At 48.6% G+C, this 15,083-nt stretch overlaps 3 protein-coding genes across 3 annotated transcripts in view; all 3 read left to right on the top strand.

Annotated features, from left to right (window-relative positions):
• Positions 1 to 15,083, top strand: part of DNAH8 (dynein axonemal heavy chain 8) — a 593,210-nt gene that overhangs the window by 170,398 nt on the left and 407,729 nt on the right. The window contains exons 22-23 of the mRNA XM_050948396.1: positions 2,932 to 3,051; positions 5,191 to 5,332. Coding sequence (XP_050804353.1) covers positions 2,932 to 3,051; positions 5,191 to 5,332 — 262 coding nt within the window. The remainder of the gene's footprint in view (positions 1 to 2,931; positions 3,052 to 5,190; positions 5,333 to 15,083) is intronic.
• Positions 1 to 15,083, top strand: part of LOC127048750 (myb/SANT-like DNA-binding domain-containing protein 2) — a 366,512-nt gene that overhangs the window by 268,524 nt on the left and 82,905 nt on the right. The window lies entirely within an intron of this gene.
• The window catches only part of LOC127048745 (uncharacterized), a 125,968-nt gene continuing 120,472 nt past the window's right edge, over positions 9,588 to 15,083 (top strand). The window contains exon 1 of the mRNA XM_050948638.1: positions 9,588 to 9,893. The gene's annotated coding sequence lies outside the window, so the exon portion shown is untranslated. The remainder of the gene's footprint in view (positions 9,894 to 15,083) is intronic.

Genomic DNA, 15,083 nt, shown 5'->3' with positions numbered 1-15,083 from the left:
CAGTGTCTTGTCCTCTTCATTATTTGCCATTCCTCCAATTTTTGTGTCATTTACAAACTTTATCGCTGATGGTATGTTTTCCTCCATGTCATTGATAAAAATGTGAAATTGTGTAAGGCCAAGAACCAATCCCTTTGGGACCCCATGAGAAACAGTCATGCTCAATGATTCCCCATTCACAGTTATATTTAGAGACCTATCAGTTAGTCAGTTTTTAAACAATTGAATGTGTGCCAGGTTAATTTTATATCATTCTAGTTTTTTAATCCAAACATTGTGCATCATCAAGTCAAATGCCTTATAGAAGTCTAAGTATATTATGTCAACACTTTTACCTTTATCAATCAAACTTGTAATCTCATTAAGATATTCAAGTTAGTTTGGGGACATCTATTTTCCATAAATGCATGTTGATTTGAATTAATTACATTATCCTTGTTTAATTCTTCATTAATGAAGTCCCATATTAGTAACTTCATTATCTTGCCTAGGATCGACATCCAGCTAAGATGGCCTGTAATTACCTAGGTCATCTCATTTACCCTGCCTTCACTTCCCTTCTAAACCATGTTGATTTTTTAACGAGCGTAGCCTTCTTCCTCAGTTGTAGGACTGTGGCTTTTTGGACATCTAGTAAGGTGTTCTTAATGATTCCCAATTACCATTACAATTCTTCTGATTAAATTCTTTCTCCCAAATGATTTGGCTCATAATTGTTTTCAGCTTTATAAAATTAACCTTATTAAAACACCAAGTATATGTATTATTGTTCTGGACTTTATTCTGCTTGCACATGCGATCAAGTAACAATCATTTGTACCTAAGCTGCTATTAATTTTTAGTTCTGTGATCACTTCTGCTGTATCTGTTAGGACAAGGGCTAATAAGGAATCTCCTGCAGACTTTCTTACTTTTTTGGCATGTAACTTTCTTTATTTCCTTGCTGCATTGAGAGGGATTAACACAACCAGATTCTCAATAAGCAAACAAGATTACACCATCAAATTCCACTCCATGATGTCTTCCATCCCCCTTCTTGGTCTCCGTTAGCTGTACTGTGGGCAATGTGGGAATCTCATCTGAGACTCCTAAAGATACAGAGCTGCAGAAAATCTCTACCCCCAAGATCCCTCTGTAAAAATGTCCTGCAGCTCCATGAAATCTGTCTAATTTGGAAGTTTTCTTTAAATCAAATGTTGGGCCGGCCTCTCCACAAATCTTGATAGACAACACCACTACCATATATCATGTCACATAGCAAAGGAGGGCATGCTCAACTCCTCTCTGCCTTGAAGTCTCAAGATTTTAGAAAAAGTAGATGACAGCTATAGCTGTTATCTACCAAAACTGGGTAATGACTCGGCCAACAACTTCAGCAGACAATCAGTCCACTATGTGTGGACCTCAAAGCATTCCTCAAGAGCACCAGGGGCACTTTTGCCTCAACTTTTGCCTTGTGGCAGGCCTGGTACTACCCCGCCCCTTTGTGGCAGAGGTGAGATGGGGTGTCGGAACCTCGCCACTCTCAAGTTCATGCGCCCGTCTCTCTGTGGGCGGCCGGTTGCAGCCTAATGGCTACCTTGGTCGTGTATTGGGCCTAGTGGCCAGAGTCCACGTAACTCGTCCCAAGTGACAGGGCAGTGTGGCCCAGTGGTCTGGGTCCATATAAATTGCTCCCCGCATTAGAGCTGTGCGGCTTAATGGCCAGAATCCATCCAATCCCCCTCGCAAGTGGGGTAGTGTTGCCTAGTGGCGGGAGTCCAGGTAACTCGCCCCAAGTTTCAGGGCAGTGTGACCTAATGGCCAGAGTCCATACAATCCTCGTGGTGTGGGAGAGTGGTGGTGGGGGACCTGGGCTCACCCTGGTAATGGCAAGTTCCCCTTGCCACCAGCTCGGCAGGGATCCGCCCGCAACATGCTGAGCATCTGTATGGCTCTAATGCTGTTTGCCTCTAAAGTTCCCCTGTGACACTTCCTACCATAAACACTGGATTCTCCGCTTCGGGGGTTCCTCCAGTCTGTTCCTCTCCTGTGACGTACTCCATCTGGGCATCAGGGTGCATCCCGGCTTGGCTGACCTCTGGATCCTGGTGCGCAGACTGTCCCTCCTCAGGAGCTGGCTGCATGCCTCCTTCCCCTCCAGTGGTCAGCCCAGACTGAGCAGCTCTGCAGGTTTTTATACCTGTTTTCCAGTTGGAGCATGCCCAGCAGAGCTTCCAGGGTGTGGCTCCCTCTGCTAGGAAGGAAGGGTTAACCCCTGCGATACCTGTGCCCTTCACACCCTTAGAGAATCAGGCATGTCAGCACCCCTTCCCCGTCCCCAATACACCCCAGCTGTTGGAGTAAGTGTTTGGGTCGGTGGTCTGTGCCCATTGTATTCTTCTCTTGTTGCACATCAGTCTTTGGTGTGGTGTTGACAGGCCTCCCAGAATACTGAGTCTTGGAGTAAAATCTCTTTGAGGTCTGTCGGAGAGTTCATATGTTTCAGAACTATTGTTTCAGGCTAGCTGCAGGCTCGGGTAGATATTGCTGTTTTGGTTACTGTGATAGGGAGCACAAACCTCACACTGACCATGATAGGTTTATCTTTCAATGTTGTGGCTGTCTATACTTCTGGAATCCTTAGTTTATTTTTATCCCTTGTTGTATTATGTCTTATTTAAGGCCTGATCCTGCAAGATTCTGAATACCTCCTGAGAGAAGCCTTGTACCTTTGGCTCTTATTAAAGTCAATGGGAGTAGAGGGAGTTCAGCCTTTCTGAGCATTCAGCCCCTTGTAGGATCAGGCCTTTACATTATAGATTCATGGGGGCAAGGAACTGACTTTGTCTATAAAACCCAGGGTATACTGATGGCATGGTACAAATAATAATGATGCATAACACTTCAGAGGTACAAATGTAGTGTTAATTAAATTTTGCTTTTCTTTAGGTTAATGACTTATGTGAAATGCAGATTGATTTAATAATGAAAGACATATCAAATACTCTTTTAATTGTCCTGCCAGAGGATGGTCCTATCAAAGTGGAAGATATGCTGGCATGCAATGAGGTATGCATTATTTTACATCTTAGAATCTGAATCCTTGTGTTTTGTGTACATTAGAAAATAATGTTTATATAATGCTTTTTTATTTTTTATTTTTTTATCTAGAAGAGGGTTTTTCCCTCTCTGGAGCAACACAAAATAATAATATTGTTATTTTTAAAAAGTATTAACAATACCTGTATTTTCTTTGTGATTAAAATATTTCATTTTGAATAACTTTACCAGTTTTGCAAAGGTAAATATATTCTTTCATAGTTATAGTCCTTGGTTTATGTCTTTGATCTCCTGAGACTGCAATATTGCATAGAACTTGAATTTATTTAACTATCACTACTAGATGGCATTTATACACCTATCTTTTATTGAGGTCTACAGCTACTAGCTTCATCAACGTAATTATTTTTGTCATATGTCTGGTCTTCTCCACCTTACAGAAGAATCCTTACATTAAATATTATTATTTCAGTTATTGAGACACAAAGAGGTGCAAAGTCTTTCAAGTTTAAAAAGACCAGACTTACCACTTTCCCTTTAGTCTTTTTACTTGTGTTCTGAAAGTACAAATCCCCTATCAGTTCTCAATTCTAATTTTACTTCTACTTCTTTTTCTTTACTGTTCTGTAGCTAGATGTGAGAAGAAAAGAAGGCAAATAATAGAAGAAATGTAACATGAGACAGTTACAGCTCAGGCTTTCTAGCAGTACAGATTATTCCATTGCTAGATTTGGGGAATCCTGAGTTGTTAACTGGAAGTTCACTGCATTAAACCTCATGTTGCCATTCCTTGTTTATTTATAGTGCCAGTGATGTCAGTGGCAGAACCCACACTTCAGATTCTGGTGCCTGTGAAGAAGTTGGTGATGCTGCTATTTGTAATGATGGTTTCTGGGTAGTTGGTTGGTGTTGGCATGAGCTCTGGCAGTAAAGGCTCTCTCTTATCTCCACATTGGTCTATCATTCTTCAGGACCTGCTTGAGATTGAGAGACACTCAAATTGGGATGATTAAAACTTTTTTTTTTTTTAAATACAGAAGACACTAAGATTTCATAGATCAGAAAATATCCATATGGTAAGAGGACAACGAGCATATCTGTCTTCTGTTTCTAGAATGGATCACTAGAGTCACTGGCTTTTCTTTATTCACTGTCAAGTAGTTCCTCCACTGAATATATTTGCAGTGCCTTTGAACTCTGTCCTGGATGAGTTGGTGAAAGAGATATGGCAACATCCTCATTCCATCCTGGACAGAGTAAAGGCAGTTGAAAATTATTACATTTTACCTATAGATACCTCAGCCCCATGAAAATTTAAGAATTGCCCCTTTCTGTGAGGCATTAATGCCTTTCAAGGATAGGCACCCTAAGTGTCTTCCGTGTCTAAGAGAAGGCCACGTTGACAGGTCGAGAGGTGACTTTGTCACTGCCTGCAAGTACCTACACAGAAAAAAAGATGTGTGTGCATTAACATTAATGTAAAAGATTGTGTGACACACTCAGTTCAGGGATCAAACATTTATTTATTTATTTATTTAGAGATTAATAACAGCACATGAAATACTCTTTAAGGTGTGATTTTCCAAGGAGCTTAAAGGAATCAGGAGCCCAAATTAAGCTCCTTTAAAAGTCTCAACCTATATTTGGTAGAAATACTTACATTAAAAGGTGCATATATTCCAAGTACATTTTAGTTCTATCATATAATCAGTATTTTATGGTGGATTTTTTTGTTACCCAAATTTAATAAAGTATTTTATATGTCAAACAGAACATACTCTAGTGAATATGAGGATTACATTTCTCCATCCAATCCCTTGATTTCCTCCTAAAGCCCTAGGGAGGATCCCTGCAGATCAGGGTTAAGGCACATGACAGTCAGAGAAACTTGCACTGCTATTCATACATTCTTGTTTTGTAAAATAGAAGAAGTCTTCAATCTCTGAGGCTTTCAGTTGGCTAACATTCATTAGCAGTAAATACACTTTTAAAATATTTTCTTATTGCAATAGCACCTTTTAGAAAAGATGATCAGAGAGCAAGATCATTAATTTTGTATATTCTTTTACCCTTATTATATTCAGTGTACTAAACATATGTCCAAGTGACAATCTGTATTAAGGTAACTTACTGTATATATTTTAACAGACTTACACCAAAGAATGGGCTGAAATACTGAACCACAAAAGTATGCACATAGAAGATGCTGTCCAGGAGCTGATATCGATATTTGAGACAATTTATGAAATTAAAGATTCTAAGAAAACTTTTAAAAAGTATTCATTGCCAGGTACTTATTAGTATGTGTATTTATATTAAACAATTTCTACTCTAAATTTTTTGAGAAAAGAGGTAGTATCTGACAAAGTAGAATTTTTTTCCAGAAATGATGATTGTTTTTGACCTTTGCCTTCAACCCCTTCTTCTGTTTCATGGCTTCTCTTCTCATTCCTCACTGATGGGTTAACACTCCCCACTTATTGAATTCAAATGTAGTCCAACATTTTTGCTAGGACTCCAGGACTAAGCCCCACCCTTCAGTTCAGACCTCCATAAAAGTCTTTTCAAAACTGGAGAAATACTCCAGTAGCCTATTATTAGCATTAAGACAACAATATGATCTATTAATTAATTAATCTTAAAACAATTACATGTCTAAGTCTTCCTTTTGAGAAAAAATTCAATTTGTATTCTGATCATGTACTGAACTACCAGGGTGGGATGAATGAAGAGAGAAGCTGCTAACAGAATAAGATATTCTTCTTCGAGTGATTGCTCATATCCATTCCAGGTAGGTGTACGCGCCGCGCGTGCACGTCTGCCGGAAACTTTTTACCCTAGCAACTCCAGTGGGCCGGCAGGTCGCCCCCTAGAGTGGCGCCAGTATGGCACCAGATATATACCCCTGCCGGCCCGCCCGCTCCTCAGTTCCTTCTTACTGCCGTGTCGGTTGCTGGAACTGTGGAGTGCGGCTTGCTGACCTCCACGTCCCTAGCTCTCCTGTACTTGTTTGTCGTTTTTAGTTGTAAATAGTTCATAGTTAAGTAGTAGATAGACTGTTAGCATAGTAGTTAGTTAGAATCTTGTATATAGTTGTCTAACATCGCTTGCGGGTGGGCCGTTGCCCTCCCTGGCACCCGGCACTGGGCCCATGCCTGGCTCGCCGGGTTTCAACTCCCCGGCACCGACCATCTCCGGCACCGGGAGCAGACTCACGTCCCTCGGCGTCTGCAACACCATCCAGGCAGGCCCAAGTGGAGCGCCCGGCACCTACCCTGGCCGCGGCACCGCCTGCAGAGCTGCTGTCGACTCCGGGCCCAGAAGGTCTGTTGAGTCCAGCCCCTCCTAGCTCCCCCTTAAGATCAGGGGTCGAGCTATGGGTACCATCTACGCCGGAGACCTTTGCCTCGGCTCGGGACTTGATCGCACTGACGGAGCCATCACAGCCTCAGCCGGCACCCCCGGGACGGGTAACCTCCAGGGGTAAACCGATGCTTCGAGCGCTGTCTCCCGAGTCCCGGCACCAATCACCCCGGAGGCATGAACGCTCGCGCTCGGGGCGCCGCTCGGAGTCCCGGCACCGTTCTTCCAGGCGGTACCGGTCGTACTCGCGGCACCGATCGCCATCTGCACGGTCCCGGTCGGGCTCGTCTCACCGCCGGCACCGAGACTCCAGGAGCCGTTCACCTCGGCATTCGGCTCCTTGGTCGACCTCCCGGCATCGAACCGGTGGTAGGTCCCAATCCCGGTCGACCTCCCGGCACCGCGCCGGTGGCAGGTCCCGGTCTCCGCTGCCGTCCCGGCACCGCGCTCATCGAAGGTGAGGTCATCACGCCGTTCCCGATCCCGATCCCGGCACCGATGTGGGTCGCGGCACCGAGGGGAGCGTCGGTCTTGGCGCACAGAGTCGCATACCAATCAGGCTCAGCGCCTCCGTGGCCTTCTAGGGAGCCATTGGTCTCTTCCCAAACTGACAGCGCCTATGCCATGGGCCAGGACAGACACTCGGCCCTGTTCCAGGACCCTCCACCACAAGAGCGAGGGCCTCAACAGTGGGGGTTTTGGACCCCATGGGCGTATTCCCAAGCCCAGGGTCCGCAATACATTACCCCCCGCCCTACGGGGGAACGCAGACCTCCGGAGGCGATGGTATCTAGACCCCCTCACTCCCCGGAAGCAGACGGCAGGTCCAGTCACCGGGACCCAGAGTTCCCTCCAGAGACGGAGGTGCAGCCCCACACGGAACCCCCCGTGGACACTTTGTTGCCGGGGGTTTCCTCGTCCTCTTCTCCGGATGAGGCAGTGGCGGGTACCTCGTCCTCCAGTCCTCCCCCGCTGGATCTTAGGGCACACCAAGCCCTCCTCCGCCGGGTGGCACAGAACCTGGACTTGCAAGCGGAGGAGGTGTCTGAAATTGAGGACCCGGTGGTGAGCATCCTTTCCGCCGATGCGCCCACCAGAGTGGCCCTGCCCTTTATAAAGACAATCCAGGCCAATGCCACTAGCATCTGGCAGTCACCGACCTCCATCCCTCCGACCGCTCGAGGGGTGGAACGAAAGTACATGGCCCCCTCGAAGGGCTATGAATACCTATATGTTCACCCGACACCCTGCTCGTTGGTGGTCCAGTCGGTGAACGACAGGGAGCGCCACGGGCAAGAGGCCCCAGCGCCCAAGTCGAAGGAGGCGAGACGAATGGATCTCCTGGGCCGCAAGGTCTATTCGGCGGGGGCGCTATAGCTCCGGCTCTCAAACCAGCAGGCCCTCCTCAGCCACTACTCCTTCAACTCGTGGGTAGCGGCGGGGAAGTTCACGGAGCTCTTGCCTCAGGACGCCCGCCAGGAATTTTCCACCATCCTGGACGAGGGCAAGAAAGTAGCAAGAACATCGCTACAGGCTTCCCTTGATGCTGCCGACTCGGCCGCTTGGACCATAGCCTCGGGGCTCACGATGCGCCGAATTTCTTGGCTGCAGGTCTCTGGCCTTCTACTGGAGCTCCAACATACAATCCAGGACCTCCCCTTTGAAGGCCAGGGCCTGTTTTCGGATAAAACAGACCCTAGACTAAAAGACCTCAAGGACAACAGGGTCATAATACGGTCGCTGGGAATGCCTACGCTGGCGACACAGCGCAGGCCATTCCAGCAGCAGAACCAGCAGCAGCAGCGGCGGCTGTACCCTCAGTTCCGCCCGCGGCAGGACCTCTCTAGGTGCCGAGGCAGGAACAACCGCCGCAGGCAGTCCGGTGGCCAAACGGGGCAGAACCAAGGCTCCGCCAAGGCCCCTCCAGGGCCTAAGCCTTCATTTTGAAGGTGCGCCCGAGGGCGCAGTACCAGTTTCCCCTCCGGATCCCTCCCCGCAGTTTTCCAACCGCCTTTCTTTTTTCCTCCCGGCGTGGACCCGAATAACGTCGGACCGTTGGGTCTTGCGTACAGTGCAGGCCGGTTATCGCCTGCAGTTTTCTTCGCCCCCCACCCCCCACCATCCCCGTCCCTCTTCAGGGACCCCTCTCACGAGCAATTCCTCCGTCAGGAGGTGCACGCGCTCCTGGTCAAGGGAGCCGTAGAGGCGGTTCCGGAAAACGAGAAGGGCAAGGGGTTTTATTCCCGTTACTTTCTAATCCCCACACCCAAGGGCGGCCTCAGGCCCATCCTCGACCTGCGGGAACTCAACAAGTGTATCGTGAAGTTGAAGTTCCGCATGGTATCCCTTGGAACCATCATCCCATCCCTGGATCCCGGAGACTGGTACGCCGCCCTCGACATGCAGGACGCTTACTTTCACTTCTCCATTGCCCCCCAACACAAGCGTTTCCTCCGCTTTGTGGTCGACCGCCAACATTATCAATTTGCGGTCCTTCCGTTTGGCCTCTCTACGGCCCCGAGGGTGTTTACAAAATGCATGGCAGTCGTCGTCGCACACCTTCGACGTTGCCGCATTCACGTCTTCCCCTACCTGGATGACTGGCTAATCCGAGGCACATCGGAGCTGCAGGTCCGCGACCATGTCGACAGGATCAGCACCCTCTTTTCTGCCTTGGGCCTCGTCATCAATGTGGACAAGTCTACTCTGCTCCCCACGCAGCGGATAGAGTTCATAGGGGCCGTTCTGGACTCTACCCTGGCCAGGGCCTTGCTACCCTTGCCCAGGTTCCAGTCGCTGTCGGCCATCATTCTACGCTTGCAGGCGGCCCCACTGACCTCTCTATGAACATGTCTGGCCCTTCTTGGCCACATGGCAGCCTGTACATTCGTAACGGCATATGCCCAACTCTGCATGAGGCCTCTTCAATCATGGCTCATTGCGCAGTATCGGCCGGCCAGACATTCGTTAGACACAGTCGTCACTGTTCCTCAGAGGGTGCTGGTCTCCCTTCGCTGGTGGCTGGACCAGTCCGTAGTCTGTGCGGGGCTCCCGTTTCATCCACCCCAACCCTCGGCATCCCTGACCACGGACGCCTCAGATCTGGGCTGGGGGGCACACTGCGGCACCCAAAGAACTCAGGGCTTGTGGACACCTCAAGAGATCAACCTCCATATCAACATACGAGAGTTGAGAGCGGTCCGCCTTGCTTGTCAAGCGTTTGTCCATCTCCTTCAAGGTCGTTGTGTCGCAGTGTTCACCGACAACACGACGACCATGTTTTACATCAACAAGCAGGGCGGCACCAGGTCCTCTCCCCTGTGTCTCGAGGCAATGCGCCTCTGGGAGTTTTGCATAGCCCATTCGGTTCACCTTTCCGCCTCCTATCTCCCAGGAGTGCGGAACACTCTAGCGGATCGGCTGAGCAGATCCTTCTGTTCGCACGAGTGGTCCCTCCGTCCGGACGTCGCCCTCTCACTCTTCCAGAGGTGGGGTCGTCCCCAGATGGACCTCTTCGCGTCCAGGCAGAACAGGAAGTGTCGAACATTCTGCTCCTTCCAGGGTCGGGAACCAGGGTCTCTAGCAGATGCATTCCTGATCCCATGGACAGCCCACCTGTGTTACGCATTCCCTCTCGTTCCGCTGATACACAGGGTTCTCCTCAAGGTGCGCAGAGACAGTGCCCGGGTGATTCTCATAGCTCCAGCATGGGCCAGACAGCATTGGTACCCCATGTTGCTGGACCTCTCAGTAGCCAACCCAGTTACCCTGCCCCTACATTGGGACCTGATCACCCAGGACCACGGCAGGCTCTGTCGCCCGGACCTTCCGTCTCTACACCTTACGGCATGGCTCCTGCGTGGTTGACAGGCTCCGAGTTGCGCTGTTCTACCCCGGTTCGGGAGGTTCTCATGGGCAGTAGAAAGCCTTCCACCAGGGCGACTTACTCAGCTAAGTGGAAGCGTTTCTCCTGCTGGTGTTCAGAGAAAGCTCTTCGACCTATGGAGACTCCCATCACCACTATTTTAGACTACATCTGGTCCCTCAAGACCCAGGGTCTGGCGTTGTCGTCCCTCCGGGTCCACCTAGCGGCCATCTCCGCGTTTCATCCTGGAATAGACGGATGTTCTGTCTTCTCCCACCCTATGGTGGCGAGATTCCTGAAGGGACTGGAGCGGCTCTATCCACAAATCCGCCCTCCGGCCCCTTCATGGGACCTCAATCTGGTCCTAACTCGGCTCATGGGCCCTCCATTCGAGCCATTAGCTACTTGCTCCCTGCTCTACCTCTCGTGGAAGTCCGCCTTCCTAGTGGCCATTACCTCAGCTAGACGAGTGTTAGAGCTGAGGGCCCTCACCGTGGACCCACCGTATACCATCTTCCATAAAGACAAGGTACAGCTGAGGCCTCACCCTGCCTTTCTTCCCAAGGTGGTCTCAGCTTTCCATGTTAACCAAGAGATTTTCCTCTCAGTCTTTTTCCCAAAGCCCCATTCGTCCCGCAGGGAGCAACAGCTCCACTCGCTAGATGTCCGTCGGGCGCTAGCATTTTATGTGGACAGGACCAAACCCTTCCGCAAGTCCCCCCAGATATTTGTGGTGCTAGCGGACCGGGTCAAGGGGCTGCCGATTTCCTCCCAGAGGTTATCCTCCTGGGTTACCTCCTGCATCAGGACCTGCTACGACCTGGCCCACGTTCCGACGGGCCGTGTGACTGCTCACTCCACCAGAGCACAGGCATCATCGCTGGCTTTCCTTGCCCGCGTGCCAATCCAAGAGATTTGTAGGGCGGCGACCTGGTCATCGGTCCACACATTCGCTGCCCATTACGCCCTGGTTCAGCAGTCCAGAGATGATGCGGCCTTTGGCTCTGCAGTACTCCAGGCCGCGACCTCTCACTCCGACCCCACCGCCTAGGTAAGGCTTGGGAATCACCTACCTGGAATGGATATGAGCAATCACACGAAGAAGAAAAGACGGTTACTCACCTTTGTAACTGTTGTTCTTCGAGATGTGTTGCTCATATCCATTCCACACCCGCCCTCCTTCCCCACTGTCGGAGTAGCCGGCAAGAAGGAACTGAGGAACGGGCGGGCCGGCAGGGGTATATATCTGGTGCCATACTGGCGCCACTCTAGGGGGCGACCTGCCGGCCCACTGGAGTTGCTAAGGTAAAAAGTTTCCGGCAGACGTGCACGCGCGGCGCGTACACCTACCTGGAATGGATATGAGCAACACATCTCGAAGAACAACAGTTACAAAGGTGAGTAACCGTCTTTTTCTTACTTGATAATTTTCTGTCTGCACAGCTTCTCTCTTCATTCATCACTAATGGGAAGTAGCAGGCATTGAATCACAGAGCAGAGCAGAACTGGGCATTTCACATTGTGTCTTTTTGTGAAAAGATCTATTTCTGGGTGCCCTGACACAGCAAATATTTTTTGTCTTTTTCAGGGACCATTCTTGTATTTCTTCCCTATCCCTGCTGAGATGATCTGCCAAATATTGTCTTTTCCTTCTAGATGGAATGCTATAGGGTAAATGCTGTGATGAATGCACCAGTCCTATTATATTATAGCCTCCTTGCAGAGCTGTAAAGAATGAGCTCCTCCCTGTTTGTTTATACAGAACATAGCTACCGCATTGTCACTTACTACTTCAGTTGCTTAATCTTGTAGGTGAGGTAGAAAAGATTTGAAACTTTGTTAGACTGCCCTTTGCCCCACCATGCTGATATGTAGATATTTCTCAAAGTGGTTCCAATGACTGTGTTCACTGAACTGAGCGCCCCATCCCAACTTGAATACAACTGAAGTGATAGTTGCTGATGGAGTGGAGGATTGAATGACACCCTCCTCAGAATGTTGCTTCTCTGTATCCACCATTTAAATGAAAAGAGCATTTCTTTTGGAAGAGACAGCTTTTTGCAGATGACTTGGCTGGTAATTTCTTGCTAGCTAATACTGTAATAATCTCATTCTGAAGTGAGCGTTTAGAGTTACATATGTTGCTGAGGCCCTGAGGCCCATCAGTCTGAAGAAGAACATAACTATCTGGTTTGAGTCTCTTGGAGTTTCATTGGCAGACTGAATCTTTAGGAATTTTTCTTCTGGAGGGAAGGCTCTTCCAATTTGGGAATCTAAAATTGCTTCAATGAACGGGATCTGCTGTGTAAGAAGAGATGTGACTTCTTCCAACTTATTCTGAGATCTGGTTTCTCAAAAAGAATTAAAGCACAGTCCATGTTGATGGTTAGGGATTCTTGCAATTTAGGAAGGAACAATCTGTTTCACACATACAAAATGGGAAATAACTGCCTAGGAAAGAATACTGCAGAAAAGGATCTGGGGGTCATAGTGGACCATAAGCTAAATATGAGTCAACAGTGTAACACTGTTGCAAAAAAAGCGAACATCATTCAGGGAGGTATTAGCAGGAGTGTTGTAAGCAAGACACAAGAAGGACAAGAAGCAATGGGCTTAAATTGCAGCAAAGGAGATTTAGGTTGGACATTAGGAAAAACTTCCTATCTCTGAGGGTGGTTAAGCACTGGAATAAATTGCCTATGGAGGTTGTGGAATCTCCATCACTGGAGATTTTAAGAGCAGGTTAAACAAACAAACACCTGTCAGGAATAGTCTAGATAATACTTAGTCCTGCCCTGAGTGTAGGGGACTGGACTAGACAACCTCTCGAGGTCCCTTTCAATCCTATAATTCTACAGACAGCTGCAGCAGCACAGGAGCCAGCAAACAGAGCTGCCAACAGGGGAGTTTCAGAGGGAGTTCTGTTGGAGGAGAAGGTTTTTGTAATTTGTGGATTGTATTGTGTAGTGTGTGTGTGTGGAGACTGCTAGGGGCAGTGTGCTGGGAGAGCAGTGGAGCCCTGATTAGGGGTCCTATAAAAGTAGCCAGCCAGTCAGGCAGCGGCACAGACAGCTGCAGCGGCTCAGGAGCCAGCAAACAGAGCTGCCAACAGGGGAGTTTCAGAGGGAGTTCTGTTGGAGGAGGTTGCGGGGGAGACTAAGACAGAGGAACCGACAGGCTTGTTAAGAGAGTGGGTGGTGGTCTGGTGCCTGCTGGGGGTTTATGTTGTGTTCTGTTCCGTGCACTACCAGGCTTTAGGTGGGAAGGCTATGACTGATACAGAGGTAGCAGTGAAAGACACAATGAGGATGACTGGATGTGGAAGCTGCGGCATGTACATAATCCTGGAGGGGGTACCTGAAAAGAGTTTTGTCTGCATGAAGTGCTGCCTGATAGAGCTGATGGAAGAAAAGATCCGAGGACTGGAGATGCAAGTGGAAACTCTGGTTGAGTTTAGAAGAGGGTTTGAACAGATGATGGAGCACAGACACGAGGGGGCTGAAGGGATAAGCTCAGATGTGCAGATGGAAGCAGGACCAAAGAATTCAGAGGAGAGACTGCTGGGGGAGGAAAGTGGACGGTGGAAGCATGTGACTAAGAGAAACAGGGAGAGGAAAAGACGGGCCAGTGAAGGAGAAATAGAACTCAGGAACAGGTTTGCAGAGTTGAAAAATGAAGAAGGGGCACAGCAGGTGATCGCTGAAGGAGAGAGGGCAAGGAAAAAGAGAAGAGCTGATAGTCCTACAAGAGGAGGGAAGGAGTCAATGGAGGCAACACCGAATATAAGCCCCAGGAGGATTACAAGGGTGAATAGGAATCGAGAGGATTTGCAGCCAGCTGGTGCGGGGAATAGACCGGAGAATCACACTGTCACCAGGAAAAGGCAGGTCTACGTGATTGGAGACTCCTTACTGAGAAGAATAGAGAGGCCTGTAACTAGAGCTGATCGGGAGAACAGAAGGGTGTGCTGTCTGCTGGGTGCTAAGATACAGGATGTGGACCTAAGGCTGAAAAGGATCCTAGCTGGAGCGGGAAAGAATCCATTGATTGTCCTTCATGTGGGACGAATGATACGGCTAGATACTCTCTGGAATGTATCAAGGGAGACTATGCAAGACTGGGGAAGTCGCTTAAGGAAATCGAGGCTCAGGTGATCTTCAGTGGGATTCTGCCGGTTCCTAGAGAAGGGCAACAAAGGTGTAACAAGATTATGGCGGTCAACAGATGGCTCAGACAGTGGTGCTATAAGGAGGGCTTTGGAATGTATGGCCATTGGGAAGCATTTACGGATAGAAGACTGTTCTCTCGGGATAGACTTCACCTGAGTAAGGAGGGAAATAGACTTCTAGGATGGAGGCTCGCCGAACTGATTAAGAGAGCTTTAAACTAGGAATTTGAGGGAGATGGTTGGGAGATGTACAGGAGATCTCCACGCTGGATTTTAATCTTGAGAGGGAAGTAAACAAAGTAAGAGGGGATACAGCCACGGACAGAAGAATTGACACAAGGAGGAAGGGTAGTGTAGATAGCAGACTAACAGGTGATGCTGGTGGTAGAATGTCTCTGCCTAACAGGGTACAGAATGTCAGTGAAGCCAAACGGCAAAAATTAAGATGTCTGTACACTAATGCGAGGAGCCTAGGGAACAAAATGGAGGAACTAGAGCTACTGGTGCAGGAAGTGAAACTGGATATTATAGGGATAACAGAAACATGGTGGAATAGTAGTCATGACTGGAGTACAAGTATTGAAAGCTATGTGCTGTTTAGGAAAGACAGAAATAAAGGCAAAGGCGGTGGAGTAGCATTGTACA

This window comes from Gopherus flavomarginatus, chromosome 4 (genome assembly GCF_025201925.1).
Source record: "Gopherus flavomarginatus isolate rGopFla2 chromosome 4, rGopFla2.mat.asm, whole genome shotgun sequence".
Taxonomy (NCBI): domain Eukaryota; kingdom Metazoa; phylum Chordata; order Testudines; family Testudinidae; genus Gopherus; species Gopherus flavomarginatus.
Note: the sequence above shows the minus strand (reverse complement) of the source record. Positions and strands in the feature narration are given on the sequence as shown.